This window comes from Tamandua tetradactyla, chromosome 7, assembly GCF_023851605.1.
Source record: "Tamandua tetradactyla isolate mTamTet1 chromosome 7, mTamTet1.pri, whole genome shotgun sequence".
Lineage (NCBI taxonomy): Eukaryota > Metazoa > Chordata > Mammalia > Pilosa > Myrmecophagidae > Tamandua > Tamandua tetradactyla.
In genome coordinates this window covers 113385632-113401218 of record NC_135333.1, presented here as the reverse complement: position 1 = coordinate 113401218, position 15587 = coordinate 113385632, and the positions used below count along the sequence as shown (strand labels likewise).

Here is a 15587-nt window from a genome sequence, read left to right as displayed (position 1 = left end):
CACCTCGAAGGTGGTGCCTAACTCTTGGAGAGGCTTTGAGCACATACTGTATATATTGAGGGTCTCATATGTTAGTATTGGGCAAAAAGATAAAGCAGCGGGTAAGACTAAAAAAGGTCCCTGAGCCCTACCTCATGGATAGGGAGGCAGAAAAAAAAGGAAAGAGGATTAAAGTGAAGAGAGTTCCAGAGCATGAGTAGTACGATGGAAATAAAACCGGGCCCTGTGATGCACACGTAGCAGAGGAAGGTGTGGCTGTATTTTAGTCGGGGTGGAAGGCCTTTTGAACTCAGAACTGAGTTCTGAAGAAGCCACCTGTGGGACAAGCAAGTGCAGAGGCCCAGGGTGGGTGGTGGGCAGTGGGGTCTGAAGCGTTCCAGGTGCAGCAGGGTGGCCAGTGCAAAGCGGGATGGGGAGGGGGCGCCCATGAGCTCCTGCAGCATAAGGAGTTAGTCTTATTCTAGAAGTACTAGGAAACCACTGAGCAGTTTTAGAACAATGGAGTGTTCTGTCAGATTAAGACCCCCTGCAGACCTGGCTTCGGCCCCTCAAGAGAGCACACAAATTGTGGGAAAAGAGGGGTGCCAAGGATGGGTAGTTAAGGACTTCAGACAAGCCTCAGGCATCACCTGTTGCGGGTATTTGTGGAAGGACACCCAAGATGCACTCAAACAAGAGGCCCACTTATGAAGAGGGTGTGGGGCCATGACTCAGGCCCAGACAAGTTAAAATCTCCCGGACTCTGCCTGGCTGCAGGCTCCAAGCAACTGGGAAATGAAATACCGTGTGTGTGTGTGTGTGTGTGTGTGTGTGTGTGTGTGTGTGTGTGTGTGTGTGTGTGTGTGTGTGTGTGTGTGTGTGTGTGCGCGCGTGTGTGTGGTGTGTGTGTGTGTTTTGGAGGGCTGGGCGTGGAGGGGCACGGTGGAGTCGGCAGGCAGTCACCACACTGACACAGATGCAAAAAAAACCGCCACTTTTTATAGTTTGTGGTTGAGAAGCAACAATATGCAAAACGGTGGAACCACCTGTTGGATGTGCCCACTACCATCCCCCAGGGGCGAGAACCTAGGACCCCCGCCCCCTTGCAGGACCCCGACTTAGTCACAGACCCCTAGGAGGGGCCGAGCCCTTAGGGGCCAAGCCCAGGAAAAGGGGTGGGGGGCGGGGGCCAGCATGTTAGGAGTCTGCTGGCTAACTGGAACGGTGGATCTATGGGAATGGAGGAATGACCCACCAGAGACTATTTCTTACAGTCAAGGCTGAGGGTGGGGGAGCGAGTAAAGCTGAGGAGAGGGCTTCGTGGGGCAGGCCCCACCCCCACCCCTCCGTGGGGGCAGTTCCCTGCACACCCCACAAGGCACTACTGTCCCAGGCGTTGGAGAGCAAGCCCCATCCCAGCTTTGGCCCCTGGACCTCTCCCAGCCCGGAACTGGCCCGGTTCTCCTCTGCCCCAGCTCCCACTGTGGTTTGGGGTTCGGGAGAGGGAATAAGACTGGACTCCCGGCTTGGCAGAGACAAGCCAGGAACTAACCAGGTTGACGCAAGGGGCTGGGCAAGGCCCCTCTCCGCCTTCTCTGGGCTCCTGCGGTCCCCCACGTCCCCCATTCCTTTTTTGCACTGGCTGGCACGAATAAATAAATAAATACCTTCCCCCGCCCGCCCCCTGTCCCTACAGCTGGCTCTCCTCCTCCTCCAGGGAGCGGTTGAGTCCGGGGATGAACTTGAGCAGCCGCCGGCGGAAGCTGCGGTACTTGGTTTTGCGCAGGCCGGGGCCGCACAGGGCCTGCTCGCGGGCCTCAGTCCAGAGCGTGCCCGGCGCGCCCCCGCCGCCGCCCCCGCCGGGGCCCGCGCACCGCACGCTGGCGCTGCGACTCAGCCCAGCACGCGGGACAGGGGACAGCCCCGAGGCCAGGGCCTCGGCGGGGCCGGGGTTGCGGGCGGGGGGCGGAGGGAGCGGCAGCGCGGGCGGCTCGGCGGCCCTGAAGAAGCAGGTGTGGTAGACGGCATCGTCGGTGTCGACCCCGGCCTGCCGAGCGCCCCCGCGGGGACCCCCAGGTGCTGCGAGCAGGGGCCCAAAGGGCAGCGAGCCCGGGAGCAGGCCCGCACCGTACAGACAGGAGCGCACCGACTCCAGCGTGTCGTAAATGCTCGGGTCCTTCACCACGATGCCTGCCGGGGAGAACGGGAGACGGAGGGTGTCAGGCCTGGGGCCAGATGTGGCCTAGGCAGAGGGCCAGGGGGCACGGGTGGGAGTACCCCAGCTGCTTCCTGTTGACCATCTGTGTGGCCCTGGGCAAGTCCCAACCCCTGAGCCCCATTTTCCTAATCTGTAAAACGGGAATTATATTCTTATGAGGACCACTTAAGATACAATGGTGTTTGTTAGGCCGGTATTGGGAGGGATTTGAAACAAGCTCTGAGCCTTGGTTTTCCCATCTGTGAAATGGGGATGATACTCTAATATTTAACTTCAGGGTGCTATTATGAGAATAAACTAGAAGTGTGTGTGCCTAAGCCCAGGGCAGTATCCTATCCAAAGTAGTAGCTCAACAAACCTTTCCTCCCTTCAGAGAGAGGAGTTACCCACTATATCTGAGGGGGGAAACATGGGTGAGGGTGTGTGTAGGGGAGCAAATGGCCTTCAGAACCCCAACTACTCACCATGCACTAGCCGCTGCTCCTGCACCATGAGAGACCTGTATTCTCCCCACTTCTCATACAGGGTTTGCTGCAAGACACCCCCAACCCCAGCCCGCTGTCAGGAGCTAGCAAGCAATCAGCCACAGGTGGACAGATGCGGAGGGAACCAGGCAGTAGACAAAAGAAACTTTAAGGTGAAAAAGAGGGACATGTGGAGAAATGCTCCCAACAGGGGCCTGCAGGGGTCTGCCAAAAGAAAGGTGGAGGCTAAACGCGACCGGGCAGCCTTACCTTCAGATACTGCAGACGGGCCTCCAGCTCCGCCTTCCGAATCGATGTTCCATACAGAGTTTCCAGTCTGCGGAGGTTGGGGTATCAAAGGCTGAATGAGTGTGCAGGGTGAGGAAGCCCAGAAACCTCAGGGACCAGGGACCATGGCCTGGACATACCTGAGAACATTGCCCGATGCCTTAATGATGTCGACGATCTCTCGATGCCGGATGCCCTCCACGTTCAGGCCATTGACACTGGCGATGGTGTCCCCTGCGAGGCAGAGAGGGAGTCAGCATCTGCTCCATGGGGCATGGCAGAAGAATGCCAGCCCCCTACCTTCGTCAAAAAGGATAGGGTATATAATAGGTCCCTCCAAGTTACTCCTAAACCCCGACTCCTCACGATTCTGGGGAAACTTCTGACATCTCTTTCTTCCCCATCCAAAACACACTCACAAAACCACAGCCATCCTCCATTGCCTCTAGTCTGGATGACTCCCAGCTTGTGCAGGCCCAGCACCCCTGGGGGCAGGGGCCTCAGGGGAGCTGGGCCTTCAAATACCCACACCCTCACTCCACCCTCAGACAGCTCTGTCCCCACAGGCTGACCCTTCCCAGACCCCACTTAGCTATCCCCAGAGCTGATTATTTCTGTCCAGCCCACAGATTGTCATGAGATCCAGTTAAGCCAGAGAGGGGCAGGGGCAGTAGCACTAAGCTGGGAACTAACACCAGCTCCTAACATGACAGGCCTTGGATTCGGATACCCTCTGCAACTGCAAAGCCTCCTGACCCTGGGCAGCACATGCTACATCTCTAAGGTCTCATTTCCTTCCTGTAAAAAGGCGGTATGGATCCCGTGTGAAACTACTTTGCAAAGTTGCAGCTTACTACTTGGCTACCAGGGACTGTCAATAAATGGGCAAGGAGGGGAGGTCTTAGGGGGAAAAACGGTGGTGGAATCGGAGAGTGGGGGGGGTTAGTTTGTGCCTCTTCCTGGGACTTTGGAATACTACATTTTACCAATCCCAGTGGTGGTTTACTCGAAGGAGAGGTAGCTCAGTTCGGGCCAGGCAGGGGGTAGGGCAGGCCCTGATCCCCAATGTCAAGCAGATCTAATGGAATCCTGCCCCTTCCCCAACTCCTGCCCATTCTGGTTTGCAGGACTGCCAGGAGGAGGCAGGACAGCAGAAGCTACCCTTTTCCAGGCACCAGCTCAGTGCACAGGGAATCCCCTCACACACTGTGATATAAGGATGTATTATCCATCCCATTTTACAAATGGAATTGCACAGGGTCACACAGTAAGTGGCAAATTTCTCAGAAGCCAAAGCCCAGATTCCATCCATTCTCTTTTCTGGTCTCCAAAAAATAAGAGGGGGAAGGGGAACTGGTTTCAGGAGAGATTTCTCACCCCCCTACATGGAAGTAAGAGCAAACCCTTTCCCAGAACCCTGAGTCCTGCGCTCAGGACTCACCCGGTGTGAGCCCAGCCAGCTGGGCAGGGCTGGACTCGTGAACTCGGCAGACAAATGTCACCATCTCCACACGCTGCTCCTCCCGGTGGTGAAGGCCATAGGTCTGTAACAGGCAAGGGGACCCTCAGCCCAGGGGTGGGACAGGTCCATCCATCCTTCAAACTGGCCTCCCAACCCCTTACCACCTCTGTACTTGGCCTCCCCTACCTGCAGCTCAAAGCCAAAGGTCTGGTTATCCTCTTTCTTCAATGTCAGCACTTTCCTGTGGGAGATTATAGGGGCATTGTTTTAAGACTGCTAGAAGGAGCTTGGCAGTTCCATAGCTTGACCCTCTGAGGATGCTGGCATTAGGTCTAGAACATCTAGGCGTGGCTCACTGTCTCCAGTGAACAAGTCATTCCCATCAGATTGTTGGAAAGTCCTTCCCCATATCCAACTCACATCAGCCTGGTAGAGCTACAGACTCAATCCAGCCTCACAGTGGGGGGAGGTACTGGGGTTGCCTGGGGCCCCCAAAGAGGGTGGGCTAGCTGAGTTAGCCATACCCCAAGCAAAAAAGTTAGTCAGGGAGTACCATTTACTGGCTAGCCGAAGCCCCGAATTCAGGCCCCAGCCTGGTCCGCAACACAGCCTTGGGGAGAGGGCTGGCTCCACCCCCAGAGGCCAGTCACGAGGCTCAGCCCAGACCACAGCTGCTCCTCCCAGCTGCGGCGGGGCCAGCCCACCAGATGTGAGGGCTGGGGGGAGGGGAGGCGCCAGGCCGCCCCTTCCCGCACTGAAGGCCTGCCAGGCCGGCTGGACACAATGGCCTGGAGCCACTCCAGACCCTCGCCTGCTAGGGGAGCCCAGAGCTTCCTCTGCCCACCCCCACCCCCTTCCTTCCCACCCAGCCAGAGGCAGGGTTACAGAGGTGGCCAGAGGGCCCTGGTCCCTTCAAGTCTCACAGCCTCAGAAATGCCCTGAAGACGCAGCCCCTCAGCTCCCAGCCTGACCTAGATAACCCTCTCCCAAAAGCTGAAAGCGGCAGCTCCCAGCTCTAACTGGAGCCCTCCCCACGGCTGACCGCCAGGCCTTTTCCCTCTGTTTTTATGGAGTGGTGGGACAGGGTGGGAGTCTGCGTAACTGGAAGTTCTGTGTCTACCCCAGTCCTCTCTGGTTCTCTGAAGGGATCAGCAGACTTTTTTTGTTAAGGGCCAGAGAGTAAATATTTTAGACTTTGCAGGCCACGTGTATACCTCTCATGTATGGTCTCCGTCATATATTGTTCTTTGTTTTTATCTTTACAACTCTTTAAAAATGTAAAGCCCACTCAGCTCAAGGCCAAACAGGCCAATCTGGCAGTAGTTTGCTGGTATGTTTTTGAAGAAGCCAGGCCCAAATCAGGAATGGGACTTGGTCAGAGAAGGGGAACTGGAGTACGTGGGGCTGGGGTCAGCACTTCTGCCCACACCTCAGACCCCTCCTGAGAGGGCCACCATACTGCAATCAGCACAGGGGGCAGCCGGCCATGGCCTGGTCATGGCTTGGCCTTGGCTGGGGCCCTCAGGGTTTGCTGGGGAGGGGAGGGTTCCAGGGACGCCCGGGAGGCCTGGGTTAGGACATTCCCTGGCAGACTTCTTACTCCCCCACCTCCCATTTCCCGTTGATCCAGAACTTTCAGGGAGGGGGAACTGGCAGAGACTGGGGGTGGGTTGAGGAGCACCCGATGACTCAAAAGTCCCCACCTCCTTTCTCTACCACCTTCTTCACACAGCCTACGCCCCCACCTGCCCCTCACTCCCAGTGGGAAGTGGGCGAATGACTCCCCCTGGCTAGGTTGAGCGGCTGCTGTTGTGCTCCCCCCACCCCCAGCATCTAACCTGTTGGACCAGGGCAGAGGGCTGGAGTGGTGGGGACTCACCGCTGCTGCTCAGGGCTCTGGCTGATATTCTTCCAGCGGAATCCAGATCCCTGGGCAGGAAGAGGGAGCGTCAGGGATAAACAGCGAGAAGAGAGTTGTCCTTGAGGAGATGCTGAGCCCTACTCTGGGAGGTCCCACCTGGCCTGTGGACCTGGCTCCTTGGTTCCTGTTGGCCTTGGTGCTGGAGTCATTATTTGAGTGCCGCTATTTGTATTACTCCGTAGCTTTCTCCTCAGGTTTTAGCCTGTATGCTGGGGACCAGGGTGGGGGTAGGGGGAGGTGGGGGAGTACAACAGTCCTCCAGGGTTTCGGATGCATGGATTTCTAGCTCCGCCTCCTGCTCCTGCTCCTGCCCCCACTCCCCAGCTGGTTTCCATCCTGAGAGTATGGGGGAGGGATGGGGTGGTGGTCTTCAGTCTTCATCACTCTAGAATGATCTCCACCCCCAGGTTGCATGTAGGATTCAGGCTTCCCAGACCCTGCAACCTGAGGCAGGGGATCTTCCCAGATGGGATTCAAAGAAAGGCAGGAGGCTCCTGGGCTCAACCATCAAGGCACACTGGGACCCCTTGCAATCAGATACTCTGCAATGACTAGGGAGAGCTGGAACCAGAGGCCCAGACCTGGCGAGCAGCCTGGATGTGGAAGGGCAGGAGACCGGCGCCAAGCTTCCTCCCCGACAGGACAGGCCACTTCAAGGACCAGCAGTGGGTCCCAGCTGCAGGTGGACAGATGTGCCCAGCTCTACCTGGGTCTCTTGACATTGTCATATATTTTGTTGCTTTCAGGGACAAAAAATATCAGCTCTCACACTTATTTTTTAGGTGCCCAACCCGGGAATCGAACCCGGGTCTCCTGCATGGAAGGCAAGCTTTCTACCACTGAGCCACCCTCAAACTTATTTTTAAGTCTCACGTTAAGGAGAAAGATTGGGAATTCTTTTTGAGGGGAGGGGTGACAGCTGAAGGTTCCTGCTTGTTTAGAGCCCTTGAGAAACCTAAGCAGTGAATGTCCCTTCCTAAATTAATGGTCCTTGGTGGAAGCCCTGTCCCAGAACAACCCTTTCCCCATAAGCTTCAAGCAGCCCAGGACCTTCCTGGTCTGTGCTCTTGGCAACCCTCCCCCCACCCACCAAGTTTCCCCAAGGAAAGGAAGGAAAGGGAGCCCTCTTTTTCCGATTAATGTCAGGGGTGGGGGCAGTCCCCAAATGGGCCAAGGAAAAGGACTAGGCAACATAGAGAGACCCCTTTGTCTCTCCACCCGATTTTCATAAAATGCAAATCCTCAACAAGCTGTTCATTGTGTTTGGGGGTGGGGGGGTGGGGGAGAGCCAGGGGCCAGGGACGGAGGAGGGGGCTGAGTGGGGAAAGGCCACCAGCCCCCCTCCCTCCTTAACCTGGGTCTTAAGTCCCTCCTTCACAGAGCTCAGATCCCCTCCGGCCAGAGGAAGAGGCTCGCGGAGGGGGAGACTCAAGTGCGGGCGCGGCCGGCATCCTTCCTGCCCCGAGGGCGCCCTACGACCCCTCCCACCGCGTCCGGTCCTGGCCGAAATCCAGGAAGCGGTGGCCCGCGCACCTCAGATGCCAGGCAAAGCGGCAGGCCCCAGGCCCAGGAGTCCGGGCGCCCCCTCGGGAAGGGTGTGCTCCCGGAGACGGCGGCGCCGCACGCACTTCCTCGGCGTGAGAACGCACGCGGCGCGGCCACCGGCCCTCCCTCCGCGCCGGGGCTCTCGGACCTGCAACTTGTTTGGGGCGGGCGGCGCGACTCTAACCCTAGCTCTCGCGCCGCGGCTGGAGGAAAAGCCCAGCCGGGGCGAGGGTGTCCCGGAGGCTGAGACACCTGGACCCGGGGAGGGGCGGCTTGGGGCGGGGTGGGGGGTGAGAGCCAGATGGAGCGAGTAAGGGAAAGAGGGAGCTAGGCGAGGTGGCTGTGGGGGGAGGGGGGAGCGGAGTCAGAGCCACAGAGATTGGGGGGATATGGAGGCGGGGGACACAGCCTTCAGAGCGGCAGGACGGTGAGCAGGAGCGGTTTGTGCCTTTTGAGGGGAGAGCCAAGGGGAGTTACCAGGTTCTGAACGTGCCGAGGGTGTGGGGGAGGGGGTCAGCGGGCTGGGGGAGAAAAAGGGGGGCTCCGTGGGCCCCGAGGAGGGACTGATCTTTTCGGGGGCTCAAAGGGGAATGTTGGGGGTTAGCAGGCACTGATGGGGGAATGTTGGGTTTCGCAGGTTCGGAGGAAGGGACTCGAGCCGCGGGGCTTGGTGGGGTGGGGGGACGCACCTTTCGGCGGGGCAGGGTGCCCCCGGACACAGCGAGCGCGCGGTACAGCTCGGCAGGGTGATAGTCCTCCAGCGCCGCGTACAGCTCGTCCCCGGGGGAGCCAGGGGCCGCGGCTGCAGCTGGGGGGCCCGAGGCTCGGGTCGGGGCCGGAGCGACTTCCGAGTCCGGACCCGAGGCGGCGGGGTCCCGGGCAGCTGCCGCCTCCTCTTTCTGCTGCAGCTTCCTGAGTCTGCGGAGGGTCATGGCTGTGGCGCGGGGCGCCCCTCGGTGGCGGCGCTCTCTCCGCTTGGCGACGCTGGCAGCGGCTCGGGGATGCCAGCCGGGCGGGCCGTGGGTCGCCTCCCTTTATAGGCTCCTCGAGGGTGGTGGGGAGCGGCTTCCCTGTCGCCTGGCCCCCAGCGCGGCAGGCCCCGCCCCCCGAGGGGGCCTCGCTGTCCCCGAGCCCCGCCCGCCGAGTGCCCGGTCCCGCCCACGGTGCTCGAAGGCGAGCCGGATTCGAGAGCACTCTTGGTGCACCCGGGCACTCAGTGGGGTGGAGGTGGGAGTCCCGTCGCTGAGGGGAGGGAAGACCCAGGCCGTCCCGGGCTGGGGCTAGGGGTGTCTGTGATAACGGAAAATCGGGCATTAGGTGAGATTTGAAATTTGGGAATGGATGGTTTTAGAAAACCTTTGAGGACCTGGGCCAGGCAGTTAGGTTTGGGGGCCCCGGGGGAAGATTCGAGGAGATCCAGGGACCCGCAGGAGACTTTTAGGTAAGGGGAGAAAGGCAGCAAGAGCTGTGCGGAGGGGGTGAGGGGTTGAGGTTGTGGTCCCTGTGAGAGGAGGGAGGACATGCTCCTGAAAGAACCCCACCCCACCCCGAACTGAGGGGGCATAGGCATTCCCGCTTGGACCTGCTAACTGGTGGCAGAGTTGATGAGGCTGCCTCTCTAACCACATGTAGGGAAAAAGGACTAGGTGGAAACCCAGAAAGTAGGCTCAATTCTGGCCCAGCCCTCATCCAGTCCCTCAGAGGGACAGGAGCGGCCCCTCCTGAACAAACCTGTTCTCAGCCCCTGATGGTGAAGCTCAGATACCCCTTTCCCAGCAGACAGGGCCTTACTATAGGATTGACCATGAGGCAGGAGATGTCTGAGCTGAGCAGGTATTGGGGTTGGGGTCCTTTGTCATTTTCTGACCCTGTTTTAGGGACCATCCCCTGGGCTTTGTACCAGGCCAAAGGAAAGATGGGAATGGCCCAGCCAAAGTCTCTGTCGTCAGAGGCGCCCAAATAAGAAGTGAGAAGAGGAAGTGGAAGGACACGCCTGGCGTCTAAAGAGCAGCTAGCCACCACAGGGCGCCAGCACCACAAGCTGGGGGCTCCGCATCACGACGTTTACCACTGAACAGAGGCAGTAGCGTGGGGGTGCACTGTCCCCGTCTGTCTCCTCCCCCTCCAGTCTTCCCACGTCTGTGCCATGCCTTTATAGCTCACATTTGCTGAGCGTTTACCAGGGACCACACAGACTGTTGTGTGTGCTTTTACATATGTGTATTAACTTATTCAGTCCTCAGAACAACCCTCTACAATAAGTCTCAATGAGGAAACTGAGGCCCAGAGAGGTTGAGTACCAGCCCTGTAAGTCCCTCAGTGGAAGGGCTGGGATTGAAACCCAGGAAGCCTGGCTCTGGAGGCTGAAATCTTAACCACTGTGATACTGTCTTCTTCAATTCTTCCTTCTTAAAGCAGTCAAGTCTTGCTCCATCCCAGGCACTGACTGGGCACAGGGGTTCCAGAGGCTCTCGGTCTGGTAGGGAGGAGTACGTTGTTGTGTTACACACATGGCATGGGCAGAACAGAGAGGCAAGTGGCCACATCTACCATGGGAGGCCAGGAATGGCTTTCTGGGTCTCCTGTCTCCTGCCATCTCAGTTCATTGGTTTGTCTCAGTCTCCTCAGCTCCTTATATCTGTCTCTTCCCCACCCTAAGGCCCCTGGGCCCCCAGCCCCTGCAGGACGTGTGGATATTGGGGGTGCTTCTCCACCCCTCCCTCAGTAGTTAGACAAGTCCAGATGGCTGCATGCCGGTTGGATGGGGGGGCAAAGGGTGGATTGGAGACTGCAGGGAGCCAAGAGCTAACTCCCTTAGTGCCTTGTCTCCCTCCTCTCACCTCCCCCCCTTGGCACCATCAAGTGGCCATCAGCTGAGGGGCCGAGGCGGTGGTGGTGGGGAAACATGGGACTCTATTGTGAAGCATTAGCACAGATGGACCCCTGGACCGTCTGTTGCCTGCTCCTGACAGAAGGCATCTGGGGTGGGTGTGGGGGTGGGTGTGGGGGTGGGTAAACAAGCAAAGGCAGGAGGGGCAGTGGTTTTTATTCTATCCACTCCAGTGCTTATTTTTCAAGGAACCCCACAAGGGCATCTTGTGCCGCCTCCTCTGGGAAGGACCACCATCCCACCCACCCCAGAGGATTAAAGATGCTTCTCTGCCTGAAACCTGAGTCACACAACACCTGTGTCTAACAGCCTTGTTGAGACATTCCCCTTTCAGGCTGGCACAGAGGCAGGGATGTCCCCTCAGTTTATACAGGTCAGTCTGTCACCCTGCTCCAAGCGAGAGACCACCAGAGAAGTGAAGTTCATACCTCAGGTTTCCTCCTGCCAGGCGGAGAGCCCCAGAGAGCCCCAGGGTGAGGGTGGACCCTGGAGATGGAATTTGTCAGGCCTGTTGCATGATTTCCTCATATCCTGGAATTTCAGAGTCAGAAAGGGTCTTGGATACCATGTGATCCAAGGAGCCAACTGACGCCGGGGAGGGAAAGGTGGAGGCAGAATGGACAGTGGAACTCAGTAGAACCCAGGTCTCCTGACTCAAAGTGCATGTTTTCCCACCTGTGCTGGGGGCCCCTCTGAGAGCTCTGAAATCCGTAGCTGCTTGCTTCTCCCAATCTCCCCAGTTTCTCTGGAGTGGTGATGGGGAGCCCAGGATACCACACTCGGGTGATGATGCTCTTTGGTGGTCATGAGTCTCTCAGTGTAAAATCTTCAAACCAGACTTTGAAAGGTTGTCTGGTTGCCGGTGCCAGGCTCCACGTGGCCCAGCCCAGACTGCTGGGAATCCCAGTCAAGTTTGCGAATACCCCTCAGCCCCTCTCCCTACCGAGAAGATATAGGCTTGGTGGAGATGCCAAGTTCCACTCGAAGACAAGTTCTGGAATCTCACACCTGTCACAGTTAGGAAGTTGGGGTTTTCCATCTAAGTTGTGGCTGCCCAAATGCAGGTGAATTTCATCAAGGAGAAGGCAGCCAGCTGGTGGGCCTTCAGGGTGCAGCAACCTCACACATGACAGAACATATGAGCCCCTTGAAGCTTTGCCTTTTCCAAGTCAACAACTTCCTCCCGGGCCTGAGTCTCTTGTCTAGCATCTGTTCTTCTCATCCTACTCTCTGCAGCCCCTTAAAGCCTGGGGGCGGGGGCGGGGGTGGGATGCAGTCTGCACACTGCCTGCAGTTTCCTACCAGATACCTCCCCCTCCTTACTCCTCCCTCCAGGAAGCCTCTGTGCAAAACCCCATCCCTCTGGCTCCTCAGACATCTGTGCTCATTCTGTACCTTATTCCTGAGCAAGATTCTCTCTTTCAGAATGAGCTCTGCAGGTTTTTCCTTCCTTTTGAAACCCCCTCCCCTTCCCTGGCTCCTAGCACTCAGGATTGGGGTTGGCCTGGGTAGAGGGGGGAAGAAGTAAACAGTAGGGGCCTGGCTAAGACAGGTCTGTGTAACACCTCTCCTCCTTGGGGCAAACCCTTGCCCAGATATGACAATCAACAGCCCTCCACACACACCATGGAGGAAATGGGGGAAGAGCTGAATCTTGTCTTCAATGACCTGCCCAAGCTTATACGGTACCATTTAGGAGACGAGATCATCAGGCTCAGGGCCCTCTGGAGTCTAACTCAAGTCTTACAGAGGTCTAACATGGTCATTTCAGGGATCTGAACTGGGGGCCACTCTCTGGGAACTGCTACTGTTTCTGAGCTGGGGAAGTAGAAGGGAGAGGACCTGGGGCTCAGCTGGCTGTTTGCTGGGAATGAAACACTGGGCCCCTAGTTGTATGAAACCACCTCTCAAGGGAGACGTGGGCAGCTGACTGGGCAGGGGGTGGCTGTTTTTCCCAATAGCTCCCATTGCCCAACTTCAGTGGGATTTTGTCTGTGTGTGTTGGAGCCCAGGGGAAGGGGCCCAGCATCAGGCTTGATCCAGCATAGCTTAAAAACATTCTCCCTAGACCTGAATTAGGGGGTCTGAGAGTAAGCACAGGGTAAACGTGGCAATTTATGTCAGATATGGGTCGTAAGTGGATTAGGGACCCATTCTGCCTCTATTGGGTGGGGCTAACAGGGTGTCTCTGGCTTGAACAGACCAGAGTGGCAGAAGGAAGAGTTAACTCTCCACCATTTCCCACAGCATTCATGCATAGGGTATTTATTTTACCCTGCCTCCTGTCAGAACTGGTACAGATAGCTAAGAGAGAATGACAGCTCTCATGGCCCCCGACTCCCCACATTTCTTCCCTCCTGTCTTCTCTCTTGGCAAATATGTCTGTTCCATTGTGTCCTTCCAGATTCATTCTCCCAGGGGACAGTGTTGTGCCCCAATGTTTCCAGCCTCCAAACACATACACAAAACCACCAGACTAAGATTCTCCCATCTACTCCAAACCCAAGGCAGTTCCCATCTTTCCCTCACTGTTCACATCTGATCCTGCCCCAAACTTGTAGATTGTCTCCCTGTCTCTCCATTCCCTGCTCTACCAGCCCTATAATCCCATTTCCCGCTCTCCTGGGCCACTCCTAGTTAGCAGTGAAATCTTCTCAGAACACAAATAGGAGAACACCACTTCCTTGCTCAAAACCCTTCAGTGGCTTATTCCCTACATCTGGAATGACAAATAGTCTTTAACTTACGGGACGCCTCCACATAAGCATGCTGCTAAGAAGAATTTGGAGGCCAAGTCCAGTCTCAAGAGGAAGAAATTCCTGCTGGATTACCATAGTCTGAGTTGGGTTGTCAGAGGAAAGCAGTGGCACATCTCAGCCCATGAAGAATTCCAGACTCCCTCATTGCATCTTTGGCTCCCGTGCTCCATACTGAACATCCATGGTCCCTTTATGGCCACTTACTCTTCCTTACTACACCACCCTCCGCATTCTGTAGGCCAATGCCTACTCCAAAATAGATGTTACCACTCTTGCCCCTGAACCCTTGTCTCGCCTCGGTTCCCACAGCATTCTGTCTGCCTCATTCATGGCACTTAGCTCATCCTATTGTGATTATCTGTTTACTAGTCTGCTCCACAAGACTGGAGTCCCTGCAGACAGGGCCCACCTCCTTTCTGTCCCAAGCCACATCTGTGCTTCCCTAACACCTTGTGTATTACTCTGTAATGGGTCTTGCCAATAACTGCCTTGTTATTAAGTTTCTCTTCACCATTAAGGTCGTTGAAGAGCAAAGTTCATGAACTGTTCATCTTTGTATTACACCTAAAGCTTTAAGCACTGAAATTGCCTTTAAAAATGCTTATTAAATAAGGTCCAGCCTAGTCGATTGTTCCTTAAACCTTCTCACACCATTAATCCCCATCCTTAGCTTCCATGGAGTATTACCAGATGGATTCAGTGCTATCTGCCATATTCCTTAAATCCCATAATGTCTGGCCACGGGACTCCTAACAACTTGCATGACTGCATTCCAAACAAACTTGAGCTATGAGAAAATACTTTCCTGTCCGCTCCAAGCTTGACCAGAAGCTTTTGCAACACCAACCTCCTCGTATATCCCTCCAACATGCCCGGGTTTGTCTTGGTGAATTCTCCCCCTAATTTTGTTTTGGTTGTATTTAACAAGCATGTTTTCTGGACTGTAAATATCAGAAGACACACTGGTTTGGGAGAACAGAAATTTACCAAGAGCTAATCATTCAAATGAATTCAGGTCTTTTGTGCAACAGGACTGACAAAGGTAAAATACGGTCAGTAGCTCTCCAGAGCACATGGAGACGCACCAGAATGGTTGCCATTCTGATTTCAAACCGTTAAAAAGTGGAAACCTGCAATCCATAGCCTAGAGAATTTTAGGTCCCTGCCCAGCAAGATGACTGACTATTCAGAGGATGGTTTGCAAACTATTATAAGGTCCTTTCATTTGAACTGGGTTGGAATTCACTACAAATCACACCTGTCCTTCTGATGGATAGGTAGATCAAAGAATGCAGCAGCCATCAATCTTGCCACTTCAGCAAGGTACTTGTGCTTCTGCTACCATATCTGTAGATAGAATAATTACGGCCAGGAGACAAGGGTTATTGGGATACATGCCAAACTTACGGCAAATTCCTACAGGTAAATTACTTGCTGCAGGGAAGCCAAGTGCTTGATGGACAGTCAACTAGTTGACCTGTAAGGTCCCATCTAAACTAAAGATTCTGTGATTCTAGGACTTGCAAGGACTGAAATATACAAGTACCCAATGAAGACTACCCCCTCAAAGTCACCTAAACATCAACAAATACACATGTGTACTCTAATTGAGGAGAGGGAAAACAAAAACTTAGGAGAGCTTTTATGCTGCCTTTGAGACTAGTTCGTGTGCCGACTAATAAGGATCAAGACCCTCTTTTGTATAGAGAAAAATGCTAAAAGGCACAAAGTCCAAGAAAAGTGTGTTCAGTTTCTATCTACTGATGCATCTTACATGCCAGGACCTCCCTCTAGGAAACACAAAGAATAATCTCAAGACCCAAAATAGATATTCAGATCAGCCCCTCTTCTGAAGGTGGTCCGTTGCAACCGGTGTAAACATAAAACATAATACACTGGGCAAGCTGAAGGGCAGAAATATTACCTTTGACCCACTTGCCCCATTCCCAACTGCTCTGACAAAAGCTGGGTGGTCACTCCACATATGTAAGACAGATGGCACCAGAACAGCTCTGTGAATAAAACTTTTAATAATGTACAGCAGAAATTGGACAGGCTCAT

General features: G+C 55.5%; 1 protein-coding gene across 2 annotated transcripts; it reads right to left on the bottom strand.

Moving 5' to 3' along the window:
• Positions 1-958: 958 nt before the first annotated feature.
• Positions 959-8898, bottom strand: TAMALIN (trafficking regulator and scaffold protein tamalin). 2 transcript variants are annotated; one of them, XM_077110735.1, is made up of 8 exons: positions 8567-8898; positions 6291-6340; positions 4598-4652; positions 4391-4493; positions 3090-3183; positions 2932-2998; positions 2662-2728; positions 959-2169 (listed from the first exon to the last, which is right to left on the bottom strand). In XM_077110735.1, the coding sequence occupies exons 1-8, from the start codon at positions 8807-8809 to the stop codon at positions 1670-1672; spliced, it is 1179 nt and encodes a 392-aa protein (XP_076966850.1). In that variant the 5' UTR covers positions 8810-8898; the 3' UTR covers positions 959-1669. The 2 variants fall into 2 exon arrangements, with proteins under 2 accessions (XP_076966850.1, XP_076966851.1); XM_077110736.1 differs by lacking the exon at positions 8567-8898 and adding an exon at positions 6429-8150.
• Positions 8899-15587: the final 6689 nt, after the last annotated feature.

Bases quoted from the DNA above. Each gene is read 5' to 3' on its own strand.
- TAMALIN (XM_077110735.1), bottom strand. From the start codon at position 8,809: ATGACCCTCCGCAGACTCAGGAAGCTGCAGCAGAAAGAGGAGGCGGCA. The intron at 4,653-6,290 runs GTGAGTCCCCAC...AATCTCCCACAG, and splicing joins CAGAGCCCTGAGCAGCAGCG to GAAAGTGCTGACATTGAAGA. The intron at 2,729-2,931 runs GTAAGGCTGCCC...GGTGTCTTGCAG, and splicing joins CCCGTCTGCAGTATCTGAAG to CAAACCCTGTATGAGAAGTG.